Consider the following 27,984-nt stretch of genomic DNA (forward strand, 5'->3'; position numbering starts at 1 on the left):
TTAAAAGATAGAGCAATGTTTATCTTGTTCGGTCCCAATGGTACTCCCATGTGGGTTTATACACAAATCCCTGTTATTTCTAAAAAGCATGGCATAGCTTTCAAAGCATTCATACCACTGACCTCTGTACTTTCCTTAGAGGTGGCAACACCTAGCAGTCACACCAATGCTCCTGTTGTTTGCCTAATACCTGGTGTAGAAAGGAACCTTTAAAAAAAACCCCAAACTAAACAAAATAAATAGCAAAATCAACTATGGGATGGGTAAACACAGAAATTGTAGTATCATTGTTGGAGTATCATAGTATTGTGGTCTGTCACAGCTGGGTTTTTTGTCACTTCAGAATAGCACAGGACAACTCAAACACATATAAGCTCCCTGCATTTCTCCTGTTGTTCCTGGCTTTTTAGTCTGTTCCATTCTGAAGCATCAAAGTTACCATGGAAACAAGCAATGGCATTTATGTAGATATTCGTGAGCCCTACCCATGTGAAGTCAGTCTCGATTAACGGGTGTGACCTGCATCTGGTGGAGCACATCCCTGTGGAAGGACACCCTGCAGCAGGGTACAGGCTCTGGCAGAATGAGACAGTGCCAGACACCTGCCTGGAGAGGGGCTCTATGAGCAGGGCCAAATGTCTCCAAGGAGAAGGAGACTTGGAATTCCTTCTGCTGTTGCTGAGAGGCAGGGAGTCAACAGCTTTCTCAAAGCTGGAGGAGCTGATAGGACTCGGGGGACAAATATTTTGGACACACTGCAGTGACGTTTTTTCCCCACTCTCTGGGAAAGAGTGAGAGTGTGACCTTCAGCACCACATGCAATTTCTTTAAAGCAAATGTGTCATGGAAAGAATTTTGGGTATTGTGGTATGATGACATAGGGTCTGTTTAATTTAAGCTTGCCTTAATTTGCTGACTTCTCTTGTCAAGAGGATGTATTTCAGTAATAAAATAACCAGAGGACAAATCTGCAGACACTTGTGTAATGTTGGAAATTTAAAACTTGAGCGCAGACCAAAGCGCTCTGACTCTTAAAGCACTAGAGACATCTAGCACTGTTCTGTTTGTTGAAGTGGACTTGGATAACAAATTGCATCAGTATTTTGACTCGTAAGGAAGTTCAGTGATGAGAACTGGAACAGCACAAACCCAGAACTGCTTGAGTTCAGCTGCTATGAAACTAGGGGGACAATTCCCTCTACTTAGCCCAAAGCTTTCAAAAAATGATTAATTGGGTTTGTTCCCCTAATTTTTGATTGGCCAATCTAAGACCTTATGAAAATATGAAGAATTGGTATTCAGAAAACACAACTCACTCTCTGCTACTTGATAATTATAAAAAATATCCCCAGCTGGACACCTCTGGGTATTCAGTCATTCTGGTAAGTAGTGTTATAGTAATGCAACTGAGCACTAGTATTTATTTATAGTACTAATTTTTTAAAATTAATTCTGAAACACTTCTGTCCTGTGTTAGTTAATATGTATTTTTATTACAAGGAAAGGCACTTGTATGTAAATAACCTGTATAGGAAATTGTGTTCTTTTCTCATGTGTCCTTTTCTCTGTGTAATTTCTTTCCTTTTCTGTTACTTAGATGACAACTAGGGACAAAAAGAATAAATCAGAATTACCATTCTTGCAAAATAATAGGCTGAAAAAACATTGTCTCTCGGTGATTTCCATATAGAGACAGAACTTTGTAGTGTAAGAAATTGGAAAGGAACCACAATAACTTGCAATTACATGTGCCTTGCTATTTTTAGCTAGAATGAGAGGACAAATGGTGAATTCAGGAGAGAGAGAGCCCAAGGCACGAGCATTTGTAGTGCAACTCATACATGTTAGAACTAAAGGAGAAAAACATTCTGCTAACAAGAAAAACAGAAGTTTCTACTCCTAGAACAGATCTCACATGATCCTTAGAGGTATAATGACCTCCTCAGAGGTAAAATTATAGTTTTAAACTCCCTCCAAAGTCAGTTGCTGCTACAGCTAGGCCAGTGGCTACATGGGAAAGCAGGCAATACAGAGCTGGGCAGTTGTTTCAGAGAACTCCTGTAGTACATGATGGAGAGTGGATGGCTTAGGACATTCATCAGCCAATTTCAGAGCTCCAAGCCAGACACTCACAAAATTCTAACATGGTTCAGCGTCAGAAAATATGTGCATTACTGTTCATATTGCACCAGCATTTGGAGACCAGAACTGGTTCAAAATGGGCATAGTCTAAAATAAACATGGCAGTTATTGCTCTACCAAACATCTTCAGTCATGATAGTTTGTCCAGCAGAGAGAACGATGCTTTCTACCTGAGTTTAGGTCTGAATGTTTTAAGTACCAATGAGGCTAAGGAATAAATATCAGCAGTCTACACTTCTCTTTCCTCCACTTTTAGTCAGACATTGTCTATAACCAGGTGAAAAGAGAGAAACCTGGAACTTTCTAGAGATTTTAGTGGAGGTTTCTAAGCTTGCTCTCAAAGTTTAGGTGCCTTCTGGACCAAGAATATTTTTTCTTGTGTCATCATCGCCATCTCATAAAGATACTCTTAAAAATCCACAGTTTATTATATGAACTGCCCCCAAAATTTCCCTGTTTATTTTGAAAATATTAGATATGCATTCTAGCTCTAGAGTAGCTTTCCACACAAAGAAATGAAAACAACTCATATGAGATGTTTTAGTAAAAGTGGCTCTTTAGCAAAAAGTGTTATTGGCAACTTATGCAGTCAGCACACTACATGTGGCAGATCATTGTCCACATCAGAAGGATTGGGGGTCTTTGTCCCACAAATGTATCACTGCTTGGACTGCCAAAATTAGCTAAAAAGGATGTGGTTTCAATGACTTTTGAAATCATCATTGAGTATAATTCCACTGTTAAGTTTCCTTGTACCACGCCTGGGCCAGAGACAAATATGAAGTGCACAGGTACTGTCTGTACTTCCTTGGCTACAGAGACATTCAGACTCACAGCTAGTTTCACAGTTATCTTGAAAACACTTTAGAATTTTTTATTCTTGTTGCTCTAGCCTCATACCTTATCTTTGCCAGTGCCTGGCACAGGAAGCTTAAGGAGAGTACGAGATTTTTTCTTGTTTGTTCTTTGAGAACTTGTTAATCAGCGTCTCCCAGATGCACCACAAGTTACATGAAAATGGCTGTACTCAGCCAAACCAGAAGGCACAGCTCTTGACACGCACCAATAATGACCACACAGACACAAGTGCACTGGGGGGCAAGCACAGACACAGCACCTGTCAGTCTTAAGCATTCAGCAGTATCAGATCTGTTACCGTTATATACAAATAATCTGCAACCATTTTGTATTTTCAGTTTAAGTATCTAGGGTATCTCCTCGTAAGGAACTGTCCGGTTTGGCAATGCAGTCTGTAAAGCATGTTCTTTCTTTCAGTATGCTGTGTTCCTTGTATAGGAGAAGCAGTGAGCAACTTCCAGATTCATCCTTATGGTGCTTATGAACAGTATGGCGTGCGTATCAGGCACTGGTGGACTCTTGCCACGAAGTAAGGACATGCTGGCATCTTGCATTTTTATAAGAATAAATCAATTAGTCAAAATCAGTTTTCAAACCCTACATACCTTGAAACTGCAAATAAACTTCTCATCACAAAGTCTGTATGTGGACAAGAGAAAGGAACTAAAAAATGAAACATCTATAAGTTAAACATTAGGAAGACGCAGGATTTCCAACTCACCTGGAGCTTAGGAGACAAGATTATTCTCCCTGCCCAAAACATCTGCTTGAACATTATTTTTGGCTGAGAACTTGATCTCTCTGTTATGACTCTTAACAGTTTTCAAGTTGGAAGAAGAAACTGCTCATCTGTCCTTTACTCCAAAAGCACGAGGTATTGTGAACATTTCTGTGAAAATGATCTGATGGTCTACATGAACCCACAGAGGCAGAAGAGAGATTACTCAAGAATTTTAGACAGACTGCACCTGCTGAGGCATAACAATTACAACACATATTATTCTCTTTAATAAGCAAGTCAACACAGCTTGTTTTTTCTTCAAAAAGGTTAAAACAAGCTTTATTTTAACATACAAATCAGATTGTGTACAAGGCAAAAACATACCCCTATAGTGATAGGCATATTGGGTCTCCACACACCATGTGTAGCCACTTGTGCTATAGTAATCCTGAGATATGGAAAAAAGCCCTAAAAATCTTTTTTAAAAGGCAAAAATACCTCCTTTTAGTCACTCTTGCTATAGTCACCTTCATTTGGGAATTAAGAAAAAAGATTGTAGAGTTCTGAGTCAAGAAAACAAATAATCTACAAGCAAAATACCCAAGATTTGTCTAATTCCCTGCTGTCATCTGGGTACACTAGCAAGAGCACTTGGGGAACAAATCAAGAGACGCACATATGCAAGGTTACTTCTTTTAACACTGGAAAGCATGTCGAAGAATGCAAAGATATTTTTGCTACCTTCAACTACTACTGTCTTCACAAACTGTTTGGTCTATGTGTCAAGTTTACACATCCTATTAACTTCATTCTCTACACTGTGTGTTAAGTTAGTAAAAACAGCCCAACTATTTTTGTTTCCTTTCACTATGAGGTTATACGTGATATAGAAATATCTTCAAAAGCTTATAAAAGCAGTAGAACTACAGACATTTAAAGTCATGTCTCTAACATTAAAGGCTACTTGAACACCTGCATTTTGCCAGAAGATTGTATTTGTCATTAACTGACATTAAAAAAAGGAAGTCTTTTTTTAAAGTAAAAGTTAAGGGAAAGTTATAGATAGGTTTGGGGTTTTTTTTTAGTTTTCCAACATACAAAAATAAGTTACACTATATATTATGGCTTTCGTTATCTACTCATTTAGTAGAAGAGTGTTATCATGGATTTAAACACTAGATGTTGTAACTAATTAACTTGCTGTGTTCTTCAGACTTTCCTTCTTTGAATTTTCAATTTGTGAAAAGAAACAACCAGATATTAGAGGGAAAATTAAGAATCCTCCCAAACAATTTAAATAGCAAGAAGCACTTGTAGGAGAAATCTTTCAGAGAATATTTTAATTTATTTTAAAATTTTCACTTCATTTTTAAAGTAATTTAATATTGAAGTTTTAATTTAATCTTCTTGGCGCAAATAAAGGCCAAGCCAAACATCTCACACACTTCAACAGTCAGGACTTCATACTGAGTCTCATTTCAGAAATGTGTACACACCAGTATGATACTATTATGCTACTGAAGTAATCATCTGTCTTTAATGTTTGTTAACCATACAAGATAATAGTTAAATTTGGTATGCAGCTATCTTAAAAAGGCTACAATAATGCTAAGTCAAGAAGATTCAAAACTACAACACAACTGCTCAATATTAAGTGTTGTTCACTACAAATAGGGAGGGGAGGGTGGGCACAAGATGCCCGAGTCAAAGACTGGAAAGACTTTGTTTACACATCGCTGTATTATTAATGGCTGTGCATACTTACATTTTGAAGTCCGAAGTTGAATTCAAATTGGACAAGCTACGAAAATATTCAAATACATGTAAATAAAAAGAATTCTATTTCATAACTAAAGTAATAAAAAAAACCCAAACTTGTGCAGTTGAAGTAGCATTTGCAACAACAAAGTTTACAGCAGACAAACATAAATTTCAGACTTACAAATTCAATAAGGAAGATTGTGGCACCAAATTTGAGAATATTTTCAAGCTCTCAACTCAGGACAGAAGAGTTGCCAGTTGAATAAATTTAACCGACTACTTTCCAGCTCCTTGTAAACAAGGCTCCATGTGGAGCAAAAGAGGAGCCTTCTCTCCTCTTTTGCATAAAGAGAAGTATCTGAAAGGCAAGCTGCAGTGATTGTTTCTGACAGCAGTAGAATAAAGAAGCAGATAGAAAAGTAAGTATATAAAAATGTTCTTACAGAAAAGAGATCTGTCCTGGTTTGATTTTGTTTATGAAAAGGCACTTCACATATTGCTAAAACTCAGATAACATACTTGTCCTTTCAGTTTTTCTGTTAGAAGGCTGTATTTCAAGGTGGTTAGCATGAGTATGCAAATGTTCTATCTGTTACAAATTTTATAATTACATATAGTATCTTACACCAATTAGTTAGAAGAACAGATTCATGTTCAAAATAATAGCAGGTCTTGAAACAATACTTCAGTGATGATGGACGATCTGTCATAAGCAACACACCACCTGTAGTGAGTTCATGCTAATAAAATTAGCAATATAAATCAGAAGTGAGTCCTCAGTCTTTTGTTTTCCTCTCGTAGTCTCTCAATTTCAGCTACTAAGCTTTCATTTACAGAGTACCTTTCAAGTAAAGCGTGCATTTCATTCTAGAGAAAAGAAAAAAGTCCCAATCAGTAGTAATAAAGTTAACAATTCCAGTTTTATCCTATCCATTTTCATATCTCTTTTGAAAATTAAATAATGTAGATAATTCTGGTTTTAAAAACTTTTGATAAGAAAAGTAAGGGGGTTTTTATGCTGACAGTATTTTGATCATTAATACATTAGTGAATATTTTATCAAAGGATATTTTGCAGACCTTCAGGAAGAGAATCTGCTAATTCAGATTCCATTAAAATGCTCAGTACTCAGACAAGGTCTTTTTAATGCAGATCAAAAGAACAAAGATTCATAAAAAGGTGAAGCTAAAGAATACAGAACAGTTCAGTATGTATACAGTACCTACAAGTAAAGCTTTCTATTTGAATTCCATCTATCTCCTCCTTACCTCAGCCCTTGGCCCTTTCCAAAGGACAGCTGAATTTGTTTCCCTTTTGCTTTTTTTATAACTCTTGAAGTACGGAATTCATACTTAGCCAATGCATATGTTCCCTTTATTTAGCAAGCATAAAACAAGTTAACAGATTCCCATTCATACTTTCCCCCTCCTTCACATCAAATCCTCACTTTTTTGGTCTCAATAAGCAACATAGATTTTCAGTTTTGAGAGAAGATGGCATGCCTTTGTATTACCAAAATGGAAAACTGAATGTATTTCCCATCATGGTCTTTGTACATACCAACTGCATATGGAATTGTTTGATCATCTCCACTTGCAAATTCACAATATCTCGATGGCATGCTTCTCTGGGGGAAGAATTGCAAAAGGACAATGCACAGATTTATTTAGGAAGCAGTCTTTCTCTCCAATCCTCAGCACCAAAAACTCCACAATTCCTCACTTCATAGCATCATGAAACAAGAGTCTAAAAACACTTCAATCATGCAACATAATCCTCTACAGCTTATTTTCTGGAATAATTTTGTTATGACATTGATTTTCATAAGTACCATTTTTTTCAGCATACAAAAAGATGTAGGATCTTTTCTGTTTAGAAACCAGTATATACATGGTAATATCAAGATTGTTTTTTCACTTGCAAGCTGTAAGCTTCTCTCCTTTTTATGATTTAAAGCTGATTTTCAATCCCTAGATCACAAGCACCACAGAGAAAGATATTTATCTGTAATTGAAGATACAGCTTTTCAGTATGTGAGTTTCAACACTTTTGTAAGAAGGCCCAAAACATCAACTGTGATAAGTGTTACATACATTATTCTCAAGCCCACAGAATGCTCCAGGTTCATCTACATAAAAAGTAGTGGCAGTGCTGTCTGTGAAGTGACATGAATTTGTTAATTCATGGACAGCCATTCCACATTACAAAAACCAGGCTTGAAAATAGCCTCTACCCACTACATTAATACAAGAGTTCCAGATGCTGAGGAAGAACAAGCACAGCTCACAGAAAAGCAAGAAAGCTCACAAGCCCTTCCTGAACAGTGTATCACAGTACAGTCACCTGAGACTGAATACTGTGCTATGGATACCAGTGGCCTGAGATAGTAACGCGTTTCTTAAGTAGACACACACAGATCTTATTTCGTTCTCCTTTCCTCAAACACAGACCAAACCCACTTCCTCTTTCCATGGGTTATTGTGCTACAGAACTCCTACTGGAGGCAATCTTCTTTGAGTGTATCAAGTAGAGATGCCAGCTGGCAGCTTAGAAATTCAAAGATGTAGGTTATCTCCCAAAGACAGGAATATCAACAAACAAACAGCTTTTTGGAGCCAAATGAATTATATATTCCGCCTGGTCCTTTTCTAAAAGTCCATGTTTGGGTTTTTTTCCCATTACTGGAAGAGGAATGAATTTCAGCCAAGAAAGATAAAAATCCTTTCCTCAGATTCCATGGGCTAAAAGGTAGTTACATAAATAAGAACCTTGCGATGGCTCCTTCCCTCTTAGTGACCCCATTACAAACAATCTTTTACCTTCAGTTTGAATATATCTACAACTTACAACTGGGAAAAGGGCCAGCAAAGCCTTCCAGGCACTCCAGGATGTATAGGTCAAAAGAGAAACGCAGTATCTAAGGCTCCAGATCTCAGATATTGGAAGTAAAAGACTGGCATCCCTTCCAATTCTGGGATGCCTGAAGAGAGACTTTAAAAAAAACCACATCTGCAATATACAGACTGCATTTTAAGTCATGTGAAGTTACAGGTTTTAATCAGATGTGTGATTATTGCCAAAAAATCCAAAGAGACTTCTACTATACTATATTTATGCAAAGACATTTATAACCTTCAGTGTATTTTTTCTGTTGGCAGATACAGAACAGCCATAGCACTTGGACCTACTAGGCTAGTACTGCATTGCTTTTTGTCTTCAAGACAGCACAATTACCCCTGCCCAGCAACCCTTTTCCTCTCCATCACCTCCATCAACACACTTCACCTTAAACACGGCTTGGGAAGTGATCTTAACCGCTCCACCTTCTTCAAACTCCACTCTCAATAGAACCATGCTAATTTGATTTCTTTCATGACCATTGGAATGATGGTTAGATATCCACAAACTCAGTGATCTGACACCAGCCATCATGTACAGCATGGACATTGTTTTAACGAGGAGCTTCACCAGTAGAAATACACACTCGCTATTTTACCTTACATATGTCATGCTAATGACAATCAAAGCCAACACAAATCAACCATCTAAATCAAACTCTCCACAGTGTCAGCTTGAAGAGCAATTTCTCCTGCTGGAATGGGGAAACGAGCAGGGAGGGAATGAAATCAGCACAAAGCTTCAAGAAAAACAGGAAGGACCTCATTATGCAGATTAAATTTACCATCCGAGAAATGTTCAAGCACTCATTCTGAAAACATGTTATCAAAGTCATTCACTGGCAGCCCTCAGAGACATCAGTGTAATTAGTCATCAGAGCTATTAAAAACTAAGTTTCATACCTAGATTTCCAAAAATAGGGCTATAAATTTTCTAATCCAAGTAGAAATTCGTTGAAGCATATGCTAAAACATCTTACTAAGAAAACACGTCATTGAAAACAACAATATTCTGCCTGAATACCAGTACCTGAAGTCATCCATTGTTTCTTGTATCATATTCTGAATGAAGTTTATTTGCATTGATGTCAGAGGTGCATTTGGTCTGCTACTCCCAATGGTTTCTACTATTTTTTCTGACAATGAACTTGCAACTCCAGCAGTGACAGGTGATGTTATCTTTGGACCTTTACAATTAAAAATAAATTAATTAAACAAATAATTATTTTTTTAAAATATCAGTATAATGGAGTACAAGAGGTTTTTTTATTTGTCTTGAGGCTTGTCAGTATTTTACCTCAAATATTACTTAGTTTAAAAAATAGATTTAGAATGAATCTTTTCAGAGGCAATTAGGGACATTCTAGGAGGGCTAGCTGGATTTAAAGAAGAATCAAGAGCAGATGTTCTTTTTTAATGTTAAGTTCATTTTATCTGATTTCATATCAGTTTACAATCAACCACACCTAGAACTGGGCCAAAATTATCAACTTACTTGTTGAGGTAGTACCATTTACTGGTAGATCACATGCAGGATGGGCCTGAATATTCTTCATTAGTCTCTCATTTGTATCAAGAGTGGATGATGGTGGAGAACTTAAAGTTATAGATTCTATGTTTGATGAGCTTGGTTTTGAAACCTGACAATAAAAATAGGGGTTTTTTAATAAAAAAAGATGAAATCTACATACAACAATTGTGTAATTGCACTTGAAGACTAAGTTTACAGGAATGCACTTTCAAACATTTTTACTTTTTGGAATCTACTCAGAAATATATGCTTTTCTTTTCCTAGCAAGATATTGAAAAATTGCTAAAACATTCAAAATTGCCTCAAGTGCACACACAGAACTGAGTGCAAAAGGCAATGGCCTCTTAATTTTCACATCCAACGTTTTGTGACAAAATTATAGCATCATTCCTAGCAAACTCAACTTCTGAAAAGCAATACAAAAGCAGCTAAGGTATAAACATAGGCATATCAAAGATATCTCAAGTAGGAAAAAGAGAGAGATGAAGAATAGGGAAAGAAGATGGTGGAATTTATCTAATAAACAACAAACAATTATACTGGTGCAACCATCTAGTGATCCTTCTTGATTTTCTAGAAAAATCAGAATACTTCTCAGGCTACACCCATTTTGTTTCATGTGAACTTAGGTAACCAGAGCTCATTTAAGAGAAACATCCATTTCTCTTCCATTGCTGAAGGCCAAGGTACTTAAAGTGTGCAAGGTTTTACAGATTTGTGTCAATAGTGTGAACAGAGTTGCAAAATAAGATTAATTGGGGCATTATTAAGGCTTTTTTCTTCAAGTAGTAGTATTCTGCCAAGATTCTAACAAGATCACTCATAACAAGAATACCTGCTTTAAGACTTCTTTAGTTTCTTGTTTTCCAAGACTTATTTTCTTAATGTCAGTCTCTGGATGTTCTTCTTCTTCTTTAATTGGAGACCCCACAAGTGCATTTATTGGGCTAGATTGTACCCCTTGTGCACTACTGCCCACTGGGCTTCTTTTTACTTGAAAGGCAGCAGGGAGCTGTGGGAGAAAATCCAAACCCGCAAGGTAGGACTGAAAATCCAGACCTAAAACGAAAGATGAATAAACAAACACACACCAAATCTATCCCACAATTAAAATGCCCGCACACCCATACAAAGCCAATTAAAAAAAAAAGCACCCCACAAAAACTAAATCCTTAAATCTAATTTATGCTGACATCATCCTTATCAAAGTAAAAACACAAAAAGCCTCTATATATCACTATAAATTGCATAAAGGAAAATAAAATAATCACTTTAGGACCATACTCTTGATTTCCTGTTGCCATGTTCTATCTTAGCACTTCAGTGTGTCAGACAATTTCCAGCAAAGTTCATTTGTTTCAGTGTCTGTTTTTTTCATGTGTTTGTTTTCAATGGTATGACAAAATTAGCACGTGAGAACTAGTATAGACCTCCAGAGGCCTGTCACTGGCATATGCTTACCACTTCCTTTTCCTTGAAGATCTTCAGTCCCTTTATTTGTAATAATATCTGCAAAATACCAGAACATAGACAAATGAAGTATTTATTTGCGTCATTAAATCAAGTTCATAATCAAAGACTAATTAAAATATCAAGTAGGTATTGTGGTCAATAGCACACAAATGCCATAATGTCACACTATGTGCAGATGAACGATGCTTTACAAATTTCAGTATTAGCAACTTACCATCTCTGACTGGAGAAAACATATCTCCTAAACTACCTCGGCCCAAATGATCAAAACTATTTAATTCGGCACTTTTCCCATGATCTGTTTCTTTAGATGGAATGACATCCAAGCTGCAACTATGGGGTAAACCTTAAAAGGACAAAAACATTCAGTTAGTAATTGAAGTTTTCCAAAAATAACATACATTATGCCTAAACAATCTCACAGCAAGCATGATTCCTGGTAAGTCCAGTAAGCACTTTAGAACCATCTACAGATGCCAGCTAGAGGGTCAATTTAACTCCCTCATTGGGCTGTCAGCAAGGTGGATGTAACTAAAAGCTAAGGTACTTACTAACAAAAATACGATACAGTCGGAACTAGTAACTGCACCTTCTGCTAAGAAGGTAACCACATTCAGATGATCAAAATTGAAATTTGCTTTGCAACAAGAGAAATTTGCTCCACTAGGGTCAGTAAGTATTCTAAGGGAAATTCTGTGTCACATTTCTTTTAAAGCTTACCTAATGTTAACGCTTATTCCTAATATTAGGAAATAAAATTGGACTTTCAGCTGCAGGCAAAAATAAAATTAAAAAAAAAAACAAAAAAACCAAACAAAACAAAACAAAAAACAAACAAACAAACAAAAACAACAACAAAAGCAAAACCCAAACCCAACAATTTGTTCCTAGACCTTTCACCACTCTACCAGGGAAAAAAAAAGTTAGCTTTTGTATGCATGGTACCAAGGACAGTTGTCTGAAGAAGTCCCCGCCAAAAAAAACCCCCAGTAAATATTCAAACTACCGTTTTTAGAGATGTGAATTGAACTGCTCAGCCAGCCATCTAAGTAACTTTCACAATTTAGTATGTTTAGAAACCACATCAAGACTGCAAGCAAGCCATTATTCTGTCCTTACTGTACTGCTAACTCGAGAAGTGTCTAGATTTTGAATTTAAGAACTAGGCACAGAGCATTAGTGCTGTGCAATATATAAATAAATCTTTTATAAATAAATCATCTGTACATACAAAAACTTTACTTTGGATCTACTTTAATTTAAGAAAACTCACACCAAACGAACAAGGTAAAAACCCCACCACTGGTTATGAAACCTCTAAGTACTTCTCTATGTGGAGATTACTTGAACAAGTAATCCAAACGTGACTGTGTGGATGGCTGCAATTAATCATGTCCAGGTATCTACATTAACTGGAACTTGAGTCAGGTTTAAGATTTCACTTTTAAATGTATTAATATATCACATTTTCCAGTCCTTCAGACGTGTCAGTTGTGGCACGTACATAGGATTGCACTTGCTAGTGAAGGAAATACTTGGCACACAGAGTCCAACTAGAAGTACAGTATCAACCTGTGCCAGAATCTAGAGGATCTATGTAGGAAAAAGCACAATGTAAAATAGGGCAAAAAAGTCTTCTCTGCATTTTTACCAGTTCCCAGGAATCTAAATGTAGTAAGTACCTGAAACGGAGAACAGTTGCTAAATAGAAGATTATGGGAAACCAGCTCAAAGTACATCCAAATTTCTCATCATATTCTGACAACTTATACTTTTGGACTTCAAAAATACCTGTGATAGAAAGCCTCAATTTTGTTTAAATAGGCTATCAGAGCACTTTACTGAATGCCCCATATTTCTCCAAAGATAAATCCCATAATCAGGGTCTAGAAGAATTGCCAGAGTACAAACGCAGTTTCTGGTCTCTCATCCATTCCCACTTTTAAGTTTAAAGACCTGTCTTTGGAGTATTCAGAGGTCTTTACTCCTGAAGTGAACACTCAGTTTAAGGACAACTATTTGTATTACTTGGCAAGCCTTTATTTTCTTAAAACATCTGTTTATTACGCATGGTCCTGTTTAAGGGGTAACAACCATCTTCAAATAAAGATAACAAATCATATATTTTAACTGCAATAAAATGTTCCACACCCTCAGTAATGTTGATTAGCAACACTTCTTGCATACACAGGAAGCCTTCTACTTCACCTGATACTTCACTGCACACCCAAGGGAGGTCATTAATACACGTCCCTATGGACTGCAGTGGCTTATTGCTTAATTACTGTTGCTAAATGTATTTCTCCTTATTTAAAAAGGGAGGGGGAAAGTGCTATTGCTTTTAAATAGATTGAGGATTTTTTTCAAGAAGCAAACTAACAGTGCTACTGATTTGATCATATTTTCAGAAGTCTTGAATTAAATAAAATTTAAGAGTACCTTTCACACAGTGGCAGAATTTTGGAATGCTTAAAATTCTTGCAAAGAACTTGTTAATTTCAGAAGCATAAATAGCAAGTACTGTTATACAACTAATCATACTTGTAACTATATTTAACCTCTGTCCTACCACGTGATACTGGAATCATGCCTCTCACAAAAATACAGTTCAGTTCTCACTTGGGTTTTTTGACTAGGTTTTTTTTACTGTGTTTTGTTTGGTTGGTTTTTTTAGATAAGGTCTGTTTATTTATTTCTATTTATTAATAGAATTACAAACCATTAGCTCTGCATTCCATGCAGACATTGCATCAGAAACTGCATTACATACATAAGGATATTCTACAGGAAGTCAACAAGATTGTCCCACAGTATCACCATGACTTTCTCCTTCAAAGTGTAAATACATACTTCTACTTCAAGTCCAGAATTTAAGACTTCACATGTTCTAAGCTTATAGTAGGATCCGGTTCACTTCCTACAGTCTTACAGTACGTGTAATGCAGGAGGAGAAAAGAAGGTGCAGATGTGCATGCACATACACACAGTACTCCACACAACGCCCTTCCCTCGGAGAAAATTTGTACTGTAACAGTCAAAACATGAAATATTCCTTCCATCTTCCACATTATGCCAAATATTATTGCAAGAGTAGGAAGAAGACCCTACCTGTTTTCTCCTGAAGAATCTCTCCTCCCTTATTCTCATTTGACAACATAAGATGAGAGGAAACTGTTGCTGATGTCTGAGAGGCAATGTTTTTGATGCCAGTATTTTGAATTCCTCCAAGATTACTACCAGCTTTGACTTCTGCTCTTTTGGATACAGGTTTATTTGAAGAACCTGTAAGGTTAGACTGAAGAAAAAAACCAGACCATATTAGAGAAGTTATTATTCCCTCAGCTAAAAATAAAAATATTAGCCAATATACTTTCTGTTTCAAAACACTTCAAAAATTCAGTTCAAGTTGCAAAGGTTGCCTAGGAGATATGCCTTTACAAATATGAAAAAGGTATCTTAATGTAACTTCAAAGAACATGGGAAAAATCTGTATTAGTATATAAATGGCAACAGAACTTAAGGTAACCATGGAGTGACCTGGCACAAGCCAATTTTGTTCCTAGGTTTAGACATAGGAAAAATAAGAGATTACATTATTAGTGACTCCAAATTTTACAGGAATAGTCAACCACTAGCAGGAAGTGTGCTAGAGGAGGAGGAGTAAAGTCTCAGAGTGGTAAAGAATCCACTTCAAAGGTTCCCTCAGTCTCCACTAAATGAAAGCATGGGGTTTCTGGATACAGTAGAGCCTAATTAAGTCTTGGAAGAACCTCTTAAGCCTTCTCTGTTATTTAACTTCTCCACTGCTTTTATACATGCCTGCAAAAGACCATATATAGGACCATACAAAATACCTCAAAATGAGCAGCTCTGTTTCTTCCCCTTAAGTGAAAGGGCCATTACAGAACTTTCTGCTACTGCCTAAAACTGAACCTGAGGTGCCACAAACTGATCTACAATGGCAGCATATCCATACCAGGAAATTTAAGACTACTCATTTCTACACTGAGGGAGGAGTGGGGGGAATCCCACATTAAAAACCACTAAAACAGCACTTAGGACTGAGCAGTTTATAATTTCTATGTTGGCATGATCCAATTTTGTTGGCATCTGTAATGCTTAGAAAGTGAAAGCTAACTTTTTTTTTTTTAGAACTTAAACTTACGCTTTGCTTTCACCAATCTGCATATTGAACAATAAAAAAGAAAGCTTTTTTTTACCTTGAAAGAAGTGCTACTGAACTGAAGACGTATGCATTTCACACAGCCTTTGTGAGCAATAACTGTTTTCACTGGTGATGTCAATTGCCTTAAGTCATACTGGCAGATTTTTCCCCGGGAACATCCTATAGCCAAAGTAGTACCATCAGGCATAAAGTCTACTGTTGTCAGAGGAAAATCAGCTACTATTGTTGTCAGTAACCTTCAAATAGGAGAAAGGACAGGATAAAGAGGCTTTCAGAATTCAAAAGTTAGACTTTTATACACAGAGTATCTAAAATATATATATATATATATATATATATATATATATATATATATAGGAAAGCTTTCATAATTCAGCTACAGGTCAGTAGTTCCACTTCTCCAGTGCCAAGTAAATTCAGTGACACATCTTATGAAACAGTGGATTAGGCTTATACTAAGAATTCATGCTTAACAACAAAAAACCTGCATATGACCCAAAAGATTTCAGGAGGACTGGATCACATCACCTTCCTAACAGCAGTTCTCACACCAACATTTTTATCATCATTTCCAGCTGCAATCATACTAACATACATGCTCTAGCTTTCCAAGTGTATCGACAGTAATCTTCCCACAACTCTAGGAAGAACTTCAGGTCCTAGTTTGCATCCTTCTACTACACCCCCCCAAAATACAGACTCCTGCTGTTATTCAGCCAGAGGAAAAGCACAACTCACACTAGAACCAAGGTCCCATGAAACTACTTGCCATCCTACCCTCTTACTACACAGTACCATCACCTGTGTCCCATACTTCCTACTTTTTCAGCCAATGCTCTCCCATATTTAAGGCTCGCTATCTCAGCAATTCTGTGCATCACAGTTATGTCTTGTATATTGAACTGGAAAAGCAGGCAAGCTAAGCTCAGGTGGCTGAAGGTCCTCACAGGCTGTACTGCCTCTCAGAGAAGTTAATTGCTCTGTATCAACAGGAAAAGCCCATAAGCACTTGCAAGTGGTCACTCAGATGTAGCACCTCAATTAGTTCCCACATACCTTTTTTTTTTACCTTTTTTTTTTACTATTGTTTGCTTGGTTTTTAACTACAAAAGCAAAATGGACTATGGGACAGGTTCCCCAGTAGTGATATGCCAACCACTTCAACCATTCTCAATGTGGGCTGAATTAATTATGTGATGTCATAGCTAAGCATGCTTTTTCAGTTTTTAAAAGAATCCTTATTTGGGTTTTATAATCCAAAGGTCTTTGATATACTCACTTTTTACTTAAAGTGTCATAGAGAATAACTCTTTTATCCAAACCTACAGTTACAAGCAGCAGCTTATTGACTGGAGAAAAGCAGATTTCTGAGGCTGGTGCTTTATGAGTATTTTCAAAATTATGATATGGGTTCTGGCTATTTACATCCCACAGAGTTACATTTCCACTGTCAGAAACGCTGCCCAGCAAGGATTTCTTAAAGGATGAATATTTCAAGTGTCGAATAGGCTGTAAAACAGACATAAAAAATGAATTTTAATACCAATATCAAACACCATATTATTCTACAAAGGCTTCCACTCTGAAATATAAATAGTAAACCCCAGAAAATTCATTTTGCATTACAATGCCATTTTCGCTATCAGGGGGCAGACTTTTTTTTTACCATTACGGGGTATCATATGAGCTGATTAGCAAAATGAAGGATAAGAAAAAAAAAATTCTAGAAAAGTTTCTTAATTTTTCAGCATGTCATACATGAAAAACCCACACCACATCTAAAATTAAAGGAGCAAAAAGGTACATTATTTCACCGACTGGTCTCCTGCCAAAAATGTTAAACTTAACTCCCCTTCACTGATTTTAAGCACTTGGATAGAAGCCAATTTGATATGACACACAGACTCCAGAGTTAAGCAAGTATGTAGGTCCTGCAGAAGAACAGACTTCAACCTGTGGACTAGGACCAGAGAAGAGGATAATATACATGGTTTATCACATGCAGCCTTGCTGTCGCAGAATCACGTAACACAGGAACTTAACTACCTTTCAGAAACAGGTATTTTGTTTCCACTACATTGCTTCAGAACCTCACTGCTCTAATACTAAATTACATTACTCCATTTCCTGATTAATTTTACCTATGACCCATCTGCACCAATTCACTCCTGTGGTCATAGTGCCCTTACACTTAAACTGTTTTCCTAACTCCCCAGTACTGCATTCCCATTTTAAGGAACAGCAACCTCACCTTCATTCAGGCTTTATTTTGCTATAAACAGTAAGTCAGAGAGTCTCCCAAGATTGGTTTTCCACTACTATCACAGTATGTTTGCAACTCTCCCAGTTTGACTCTTCCTTGAATATGGACAACTAAACTCTTATATGATCCTCAAAATATTTTGCAAAGGCAAAATGCACTTCCTCCATTTGGTACTGTAAATACTCACTATGAAATATCCTAAGACTGCATTTTCTTTTTTGCGATCCAGACTGCTTGGGTTGCTTACTGTCATTTTATATCAAGAAATCCAAGTCCTTCTTTCCCTTGGGAATTTTCAAATCCTAGTCTAGTAAGAAAAGCCTCAGTTGTAACCTAAGTCTGGTACCTTGATTTCTACTCTGTCATAGTTGTTCCCACATCTATTGTTTCGATCATTTTTGGATACTGACACATCCCCTCTTATTGGCAATACCTTCTAACTGTGTTTCATCCCAGCTCTACTTAGAATCACAGAATTGTTAAGGTTGGAAAAGATCTCAAAGATCATCAAGTCTGACCATCAACCCAGCACTGCCACATTCACCACCAAGCTATGTCCCTAAGTGCCCTACCTACACATTTTTGAATGCTTCCAGGGATGATGATTCCACCACTTCCCTGGGTAGCCTGTTCTGATGTCTGACTACCCTTTTAGAGAATTTTTTCCTAATATTCAATCTAAACCTCTCCTGGTGCAACTTGAGGCCATTTTCTCTTGTCCTATTGCTTGTTACCTGCAAGAAGAGACCAACCCCAACCTTGCTACTACCTTTTTTCAGGTAGTTGTAAAGAGTGATAAGACTCCTCCATTTTTCCAGGCTAAACAACCCCAGCTCCCTCAGCTGCTCCTCATCAGACTTGTACTCCAGACTTTTCACCAGCTTTGTTGATCTCACTTCTACTGTGATAAGCCTTTCTGAAAATATTAAACAAGATTAGATGCTCAAAGATAATGTTTGTTTGGTTTATCAGTACAACCAATTTCTTACCCATCTTCTCTAATATTTTCTCACAAGGCAGTGAATCAAGTACTTAATTCAAGCCAATAACAGCTGTTACTATTTTATTTGCCTGAAAATGCTCTCAAAAAGCTATTGTATTATTCTAGCATAGACCACACCACAATACTGGCTTTTATCCTATTACTTTCTTTAACTTCATTTTAATGGAGATATGTGCTGGTTCATATGCCTCCAGCATCATTTTCAGAACTTGTATTGCACGTCTCACTGGAAGCCTAGTTGCTTCAAACTGCTTTAAAGAGGTGGCACCTTCAACTGCATATTCAAATAGGATTAAATATGACTGTTCATCCTTATTATGGTCCTCTACTGGACACAATGGAGATATCTTTATCATAATTTTTCAGGTTTTTATTTTGAAAAAATATTGAGCGATTCAGGAATAACAGCTTCTATTACATACATGATCTACATGGGAAACATTCCTGTCCCTCACAGTTCTCTGCCATTTCCTTTTCTCCTTTATCCTTTTAATTTCACAGGTCTGGACAAGTTCTCCGTTTTCTTTCACATGAATACATTCCTCATATTACCACTGCTCCCCATTTTTTGCTTTAAAAGCTGAAGACAATTTCAGTTATATGGAGTGGCCAGAACCCATCACACTTCTTTACAAATCAGCCAGCTGTTCAAACAGCTAAACTAAATCCTGTTGCTAGGAGAATAGCACCAGGCAGCAAAGACTTGAACAAACATTATGTTTTGAAACAAACCTTAATTCATCCTCACAACAGCAAGCAGATAAGAATCTGGTAGTCTAAATGAATGCCAACAGCAAAGACAAATTATGGGATCTGCAAACAACTGTGTGCAAGAAATCAATTCTAATAAAGCACACAGGTGTTTCTAAATTAAAATCAATTAACAGAATATAGGCCAATACTCCTATGAAGAGAAAATTGTTTAAAGTCACAGAAAGCACTGCAACCTTGGGCTATTCTACTACTTGTAGAATCTACACAATACCAGAAATTAACTGGCAAGGAAACTACATTTCATCATGTTGAATCAAACACAGGCAAGCTAAAATTTATAAGGTTAGTTTGACTTCACATTCCCCAACTCTAAAAAAAGTTACTAGGGAGTGGTGACCCCTCCTAAGCCAGACAGCTAGTGCCAGGATCAAACAGGATAATACACTTTATCTATTCAAGTTTACTCTTAAAGAAAACGGGTCCCTAAGCTATAAATCAAGTAAAGGCTTTTTAAATTTAACAGAATTATACAAGTCTTCAGATATTTGCTTCACTGCACAATTAATCCTGCAATTCTCTACAAGTACCAATTAAAACCCAAAACAATAATAAAACTATTTCTGCACATAAAAGTAAAGATCATTTTTAGGATAGAAGATAAGCTGATAACTTGAGATATCCAACTGGCCAACTCATCACAAAGTTATAGCTCAATTCCATTTTAAATTAAGGCTGTAATCAAATAACTGCCCTCCTTAAGAAAATGTTATAGACCCTTTAGAATGTGAACAGGAGCTCTGTGTTTGCAATTACTTCAACACTTCAAATAGCTTTATCCATCCTAAAGGTCACTCAGCTTTGCAGTAGGCCTTTTGATTTCATCTGACAAAATAGTTATTCATGGCATATCACTCACTTTTAATCACTTTTTGGTGGAAAGAATTGAATACATCAAACAAGTTGATGCAAATCGTCCTCACAAGAATTTCCTATTAACTAGCAGCATAGTCCCCACTCTGAATATTTACCTGAGCTGCACAACCCAGCCATGGACTTCCCTGTAGCTCCTGCCTCACATCCACATTCTTCCTAAGATTGTAACAATCAAATCAGAAAAATGAACTGACTACATAGATGGATTTTTAAGCTCAAACCAAGTATGAAGTACAATTTTGCTTCAATATAAGTATGAGACTGGTGATAGATCAAAGACACTGCAGCACCTAGGAGCAGAGATATTTTGAATTTAACAGAGATTTTTCAACAGAAAGTATACCATAATTCCCAAGATGCTATGAGGTTGTAAAGGATTTTTCACCAAGTTATATTGTTGGTGCTAGACAGGAGAAAAATTTAACTTGACACCATCTGCAATCTAGGACTGAAAAAGTTGTAGTAGTAACAGAAAAGGAATAAGTCACAACTTCAGTATTCTTTGCAACATTAAAGACCAGGTTTAGGACCAAAGCAATGGTTCTGCATCCCCTAGGCAGCTCCTACCTCTGTAGAAATGATTCAGTAAAAAATGAAAGAATGCCTAAAACACAAACACATGGCTGTCTGTAAGACAACATTCACACCAAGAGCACACACTGTAATTTCCAGTGGGACAACACAGCTCATTTACTACTGCAAATGCTCTCATATCAAAGGTATTGGCTTGTGATGTCCACCAATTCTTTTAATATCTTTTGAGTCTGCCAAAAGGAACTGCAGTGCCTACCAAGGTCCTCTAAGTAGTACACATGCTTTGTGTTAGTCTTTTGCACAGTCTTCCCTCAAACTAGTTCTCTCAAATATTACCTAAACACCTAAGTAGCTAAGATAAAATCTCATCACTTTTCTCTTTGAGCAGCTGTGCAAGTTTAATCTCCAGATTAGATAAATTTATTATTTCCAAATAACAGGCTTATATTCACCCTTACTGTACAGATGGCTTTCAGTAAGTAACTCAGAACCCAGGCTACGTGGTCTTTGTCCTTTGCAGCAATAATTGAGTCATCCATTGAAATCCTGCTTTGGTTTGTGGAGCCAACTGTGTTCTGATCAGCTCTAAGATCTAGACGTTTGTTCTTGAGGAACCAGTGTCTATCAAGTAAAATTTGCTGTAACCTTTATAGAAGCAAAGGTATTTGAGAAATTTGTATTTCAATGCTACCTATTATTTAAGGCTAGAATGCACACAATAGTCTGCTTTTTCCTTTCCTTAAGGGCACTCTTAAAAATTAAAATGAAACAGAATAACAAAACTTAAAAGCTGTTGATACATACTTTCAATTTCTAAAGACTGTCAATTAAAGCTTGGTACCTGAAAGGAACTTAATAAGGACAGCCTACCTGTCGGGTGCCATAACCAAAGGGAGTACTTGATAAATTGGTGGTAACACTGTGTAGGATAATTTCACCACTCAAAGATCCGGAAGCAATGTAGCCATCATTCCAATTATATGCAATGGATGTGACTTCATCTTTATGATCCTGTAGGGAAGGGAGGTTAGAGGGAGAGAGTTAACGATATTCTTCCTAATTTATGCTTTTGCAGGAAAACTTCAGCTTGATGGGTTTTTTTCTGACCATCTGTAACACTTAAAAATATTATTTAAGAGTTATTATGGAATATCACAGAAAACAGCAGCAGAACATGCTGAAGATCAATCATAATACTTTAACCACTTCTGATTTTTGAAGATGGTTTTAATAAATTAGTAAAGATGATGGTGTAATTATATACAATGTTTTAATAAGACAACCAACAGCTATATCTACCACAGGTGTTATCAATGTTATTTTAAAAGTAAAGTCTCCCAGAAACCAGATGTTTGAATACGCTTTCTGTTAATCTGATGTACTACTGCCAACTTCCCCTTCTGTCACTTTTAGCATTAACACATATACTTAACAACTAGCTTTTCAGTATAGTCATTTGCAATGATATTGTGTATGAATATATAAGGGAAGATAATCGAGTACTTCTAATCCAAAACTTAGGAACAGATATTTCAAGTATTGTACTATCTACTTAGCAGTTTTGTTTCAAACTCTAACTCTGGAAGTCTAAGAAAAAAGAATAAATCAAAGCTTAAGTTTTATAGCCTCTTAAGTCAGTGGTGCTAAACGAGAGCAAATCATCTACTGAAGGCATCTGGGAAAGATATTAGACCGTCCTATGTTTTGTGCATCATACAGAGTTTTTAGAGAATTCATACTGGATCAGTTAAAAGACAACTATCTCCCAGTTTTGCATAACACTAGTTCTACTACAGTATTCCACAAATACAAGTCTTTTTTCACATGACCTATCAGAAGGAGCAATTATCTGGAATGCATCCCTTGAAAAAAAGCCTAATCAGAGAATATCAATAAAAATTTGCAAAATTAGAAGTCCATTCTGAAAATTTAAACGTGCATTATTATAGAATTGTACTTTGAAGGCATTGAGTTATGCATGCTTGTTAAATTTGCTGTTTACAGCACATAAAGAACACAAACTTGAACAAGACACAGGTGTGTGCTAGCTCCCATCTGTGACCTTGATCCTACAGATACCTGACAAAGAAAGTGTATTTTTTACAGCTGGCAGCAAAACCTGGAAGACTACAAAACTACAGTTGTTCCTCAGCCAAACTTACCTTAAGGCTGCGATAAATCCTTCTGGATTTCAAATCCCAGATATTGACTGTGCTATCAAGGCCTCCACTCACAATATATGAAGAACTAGAATTCAAGCTCACACACGTCTGTTTTGCCTGATGGACAAGGGGGGGAAAGCATGTTAAACAGAATTAAGGGATTAATTCAAATCTACTTAAAAGCACATTGACATGTTTTTGTTTTCATCAGCACAAACAGTCCCACTGACAGATAGAACTATTAGTAATCTACAGTCATTTCCCATAAAAAGGCATCTAAAATCCAATCCAGTTTGGACATATATTTAATATACCTTAAGATCTAAATATATTAATTAATAAACTCTCAAATGTTCACATTTTCCCATTCCCATTTCAAATTTTTTTAGCAACTTTTCCTTCAATATGTGTTTTCCCTTTAAACTATAGCTCTGTAAAGTATAATCACAGTCTTCTATTCAGTACTGAGTTTATAAAAAGAAAAAATCCTAAGTTAAGGGAAAAAAGCTCCTTAGAAGAAAATCAAAAAGTTGTCTAAGTCACATACTTCACATTCCCCAAACATTACAGAGAATATTATAGCGGCAGACCTCATAATTCGGTTAAGTGATTCTTTTTAAAATAATCACTCAAGTACTATCTTTTGAAAAAAATGTCAATCTTAATGATAGACCTACATCGAGGACAAATTATTATTCAGTTCTATCCTGTTGAAAATTCACTTTTAAGTTCTCAATATTTGAGTGAAGAAAAAACAAGTCCATCTAATTATTGACACGGTAAAATTGGAAGGGATTGCATTAGTTATAGATCAGATTCAGTGAAATCTCCAGGAAAAACACTCTGCCTTTGAAAGTGTTTGCCTCAGCACCCTAAAAGCAAGGTTTGAACAACTTTACAGAAAATTTCCCAGTCCAAATTAGCATTAGAACAGCTATCCAAGCAGAATAATTAGAATGGTTTAGAACACTAACAAGTCATTCAAGCGACCATGTCAAGAGAGTCTTCTAAAACAAAGTCCAGCTTCTTGAAGTTCACGGTACCACATTTCCATTTCACAGGAAAAAGAAGCTTTGACGGTAACAGAAATTCTCCTGTTTCTTACAATTCCAGAAGATGGCATGTGTACACTCCAAAAACAACCTCTATATAGATTCTTATATTTTTCAGTGTACAATTCACAGACATGCATGATACTGACAATTCAAGTTGGAAAATGAAGTTTGAACTTCAGCCCTGTTCCATCCCCTACACATCAAATCACATTAGAACCACCAACTGCCTCAGGTTATCAGTATTACTGCATTTGTATTTTTTTATTTTATTTCTTATTTTTATTCCCCCCCTTTATATGTGTTTAACAATACACAAGCAAATGTTTTTACATACATGTCATTACTCATACTAAAATTAAATTGATCCCAATACGCAGAACAGATTTGAGACACATAGGATACAAGGTGAAGTGGGGGAAAAAACAGGGAAAAGCATTTACTCATACTTACTCCTTCAGCTATTTCAAAGAGTGGAACAGGTTTGCTTTTACAGCTTGAAACAACTATTTTATCACCAGCAGCAGAAGCAGTGGCCAGGTATCTGTCTTTGTCACAAGTTAAGAACAATAACTGTAGGATACTAGTGATTAATAAAAGCAACAGAAAGTTTCCCTTACTGAACAGAAGACAGATTGTCTAAACAGCCTAAAGCACTGTACCTTGAAGAGACCTAGAAATAGAAACATAAGGCTATTTTCCAAGCTTTCATTAAGAAGCTCTTGAATTAACTACAGCCCTTACTTTCCAATACAAGGTAGAACAATTTCTTTCAGAGAGAAGATGAGAAATATCTGGCAGATATTATTTAAGAGCTCTTTACCACTAAGGCAGCTTATCTAGTCTACAATTCTGTTTCACCATCACCCCATTGTAAGAGCCCCATTTATCACTACAGCTCAAACAAATGTCTGATGCTGTTAGCAGACTATGGATTTAAAGAATGGTTCTGATCATGACACATTAAACTACTTGACCACACAGTTTCTAGAGCACAATGAGCACTTGCAAATTTGTCCCCCTCTGCACTTAAAAAAGAACACCAAAAGCCCAAAAAGAAACTTTTTGTGAAACCAAGTACCCTAAAGTAATAAGAAAAATATTCCATATAGAGCTACAGGGAAGGAAGACTGCCTCTGCACTCCCACCAAATAAACTAAGTAATCATTTAGATCAGTGTCCTCTATGTCTTCAGGCCAATGTCCATTGTGATTTTATATTTGCTTATTTAAGAATAATACAGGTTAATTGGCTGGCTTTAACAGAAGAGAACCAGTAGGCAGAGTAGTGCTTGCTATTCCTTTCATTATTTTAAGGCACTTTTTTAGCATACAGAACTATGCAGAACCAAAACTAATGCTTTATCCCTAACAAATTAACAAGTATATAGAGCAAGATACTTCATTGTTTCAGTTTTGGGAGATGAAGAGGAAGCACAACAAGACAAGACCTGTAGCTAAAGTTTATTAAACACATGTAAGTGTGTATACATATACACGAAAATATTTCATCTATGCTTCAATTTCTCTGCAAGCTCCATAGCTAAAACATTCATTTGTGTTCTGATTGTTTAACCTTTTCATATATTCACTTATTTGCAGACTTAGAGGACAGACATTCAGAACTTGCAGGACAATTGCTACATGCCAGCATACTGTCCTTCTTTCACATCAAGCTGAGGCACCATCACTTTTCCTGTGACTGCCATACAAGCTGTTCACTTGGCAGCACACTAAAACTTCTCATATATTCACTTGGCACCTCATATCATTATCCTAGTCAGAGTTGAAAGGCTTCCAAGTCAGAGGTGAAAGATCTAAATGGGTCAGATCCATTTTGATGCATAAATCACCATCATCCTACAGATGTTTCCTACATAACCAACAAATTTGTACTTCCTCTCTACATGCTACCAACAATGCAAAGAAAACCAGTAGCTGCAGGTAAGTGGTATCAAAGACTATCAGAATCAATGAGAAGCTGTTCCAGGAAAAAAAAAAAACCTTTGATTACAACTCTTCTCTACACTATGTATAGAATTCTACTACACCAGAAATTGCTTTGTTCCACCTTGCTAGTAAATTAAGCATTGCTTTGAAAGTGAGTATCATAATCAACTGAAGAAACAAATGAGTAAGCTTTACAGTTGGCAGGCAATTCAGGCATATCATAATCATTAAAAAAGTTTTTGCCTCCTAAAGGATGAGAAACTTCTACAGAATCATTTACCACTGTGAGTTAATTCCCTTCAACACAGAGAACCACAAAATTTTCTTCACAATACATACAAATCTTTTTACACAAAACTTCAAAAAGGCATCAGGCCTGTGTTCTACAAACACCTTAGTAAAAGAAACAAAAACAAAAACGTCAGAACCAAAACAACAAAAACCCAAACCAAAACAAAAACAAAAACCTCATCCACAAAACTGGCTGAAACTGTAAAGGATACTATTGCTGGCCCAGCACAGTGAGCTGACTGGATGTGAAGGTGTATGTGGGTTGAACTGCTCCACCACAGTCAGCGATGAGGAATCCCATATTTTAATGTCATCTCCTGCTGATGCAAAACGTATGCTTTCTTGCATGGTTGCACCTGCTTTTGCAGAAATAAATAAGAAAAGTGAAAATACATGTAGTAAAAATATGTAACAGGCAACCTCACAAGTTATAAGTAACTTCATCTGCACCATTTAAGATTGTTCTCTTGATAACTGTGACATTTATTTGGAGTTACACAATGAGTACTGTTCAGCTGCATGTACTAGTGAAAGCAGCAGTAACTCCACATTTTTGTTACTTGAATTCTTGCGGGAAACGTGTGCTTTCCTTTTCACAAAGCCATCCCCTCCATGGCATCAAGAGACTAAAATGAAGCTTTTATCTCCACAGAGTTTGCAGCTGCCTGCCACGAAACCGTGAGTACTCCAAGGACCCATTTCCCACCAGTAGATGGGGATATACAAACCAGAATTAAACTGTTGCAAGGCAAGGCTGGAAGTTTAGACCTAAAGGACTCACTTCAGCGTTCATCTCACCACCCAAAAGGAGATATAGGAGAATCCTTTAAACTAAGCCTCTGACAGTAGAATACTAGTGACAACCTTTCATCGCAGCTTACAAAACATCAGAAAACAAACAGGCCAAGAACAACGCACAGCTACTTGTTCTAATTTACACTGTTTTAAGAGCTAAAGCCAACCTAACTGATTCCTAGTTTGTAACGTTTATTCTCCGTGTTTTACTCCAGGTAATTGTAAACTGCCAGCAAACAAGGACTCAAAATGTGAGCCTTCCCTTCAGCTGAAAGCACAGCCAAAGTTTCCGGGACATTTCCGCACAGCTTTAGGCCATTCATTCTCACTGCCGCGAGTAGTAAGGCTGACAAGACCAGTCACGAAACTCAAGGTCCACACCCGCCTTCGCCCGGCATCAGCCCGCGGGGCTGCTCCTCCCGCCGCACAAGGAGCTCCTCTCCCGCTCCTCACTCCAGGCCCGGAGGCCGCAGCAGGAGCCGCTCCGCGCTCCCGCGCTCCCGCGCCCCGCAGCCCCGGCCTCGGCCCCGGCCCCCTCCCGCGCTTTCCCCGCAGTGCTGCGCACCTGGCCGGGCGGGCACCGGGCCGAGCTCCCGCCGCTTTCCCCGCCGGCCCGGCCCAGCGCCGCTTCAGGGACCAGGACAGGGGCCGGGACAGGGCCTGGCACCGCCCCGACCGGGCCCGGCTTCCCCCGGGTCCCGCGCGCGCCCGCCGAACGA

General features: G+C 37.2%; 1 protein-coding gene and 1 long non-coding RNA gene across 3 annotated transcripts in view; one reads left to right on the forward strand and one right to left on the reverse strand.

Annotated features, from left to right (window-relative positions):
* The window catches only part of LOC135414543 (uncharacterized), a 6,808-nt gene extending 558 nt beyond the window's left edge, over positions 1-6,250 (forward strand). The window contains exon 2 of the long non-coding RNA XR_010430718.1: positions 3,439-6,250. This is a non-coding gene — a long non-coding RNA (uncharacterized LOC135414543). The remainder of the gene's footprint in view (positions 1-3,438) is intronic.
* Positions 6,113-27,961, reverse strand: NEDD1 (NEDD1 gamma-tubulin ring complex targeting factor). Of its 2 annotated transcripts, none has more exons than XM_064655408.1 (15): positions 27,831-27,961; positions 26,683-26,826; positions 24,684-24,778; positions 23,179-23,295; positions 21,887-22,027; positions 16,849-17,078; positions 15,604-15,805; positions 14,492-14,678; positions 11,598-11,729; positions 11,372-11,419; positions 10,746-10,969; positions 9,875-10,019; positions 9,410-9,566; positions 7,043-7,109; positions 6,113-6,349 (listed from the first exon to the last, which is right to left on the reverse strand). In XM_064655408.1, exons 2-15 carry the CDS (start codon positions 26,816-26,818, stop codon positions 6,245-6,247), a joined length of 1,986 nt encoding a protein of 661 aa, XP_064511478.1. In that variant the 5' UTR covers positions 26,819-26,826; positions 27,831-27,961; the 3' UTR covers positions 6,113-6,244. The 2 variants fall into 2 exon arrangements, with proteins under 2 accessions (XP_064511478.1, XP_064511477.1); XM_064655407.1 differs by having other exon boundaries at positions 26,683-26,829; positions 27,831-27,955.
* Between the last annotated feature and the right edge of the window lie 23 nt (positions 27,962-27,984).

Source organism: Pseudopipra pipra, chromosome 5 (genome assembly GCF_036250125.1).
Source record: "Pseudopipra pipra isolate bDixPip1 chromosome 5, bDixPip1.hap1, whole genome shotgun sequence".
Lineage (NCBI taxonomy): Eukaryota > Metazoa > Chordata > Aves > Passeriformes > Pipridae > Pseudopipra > Pseudopipra pipra.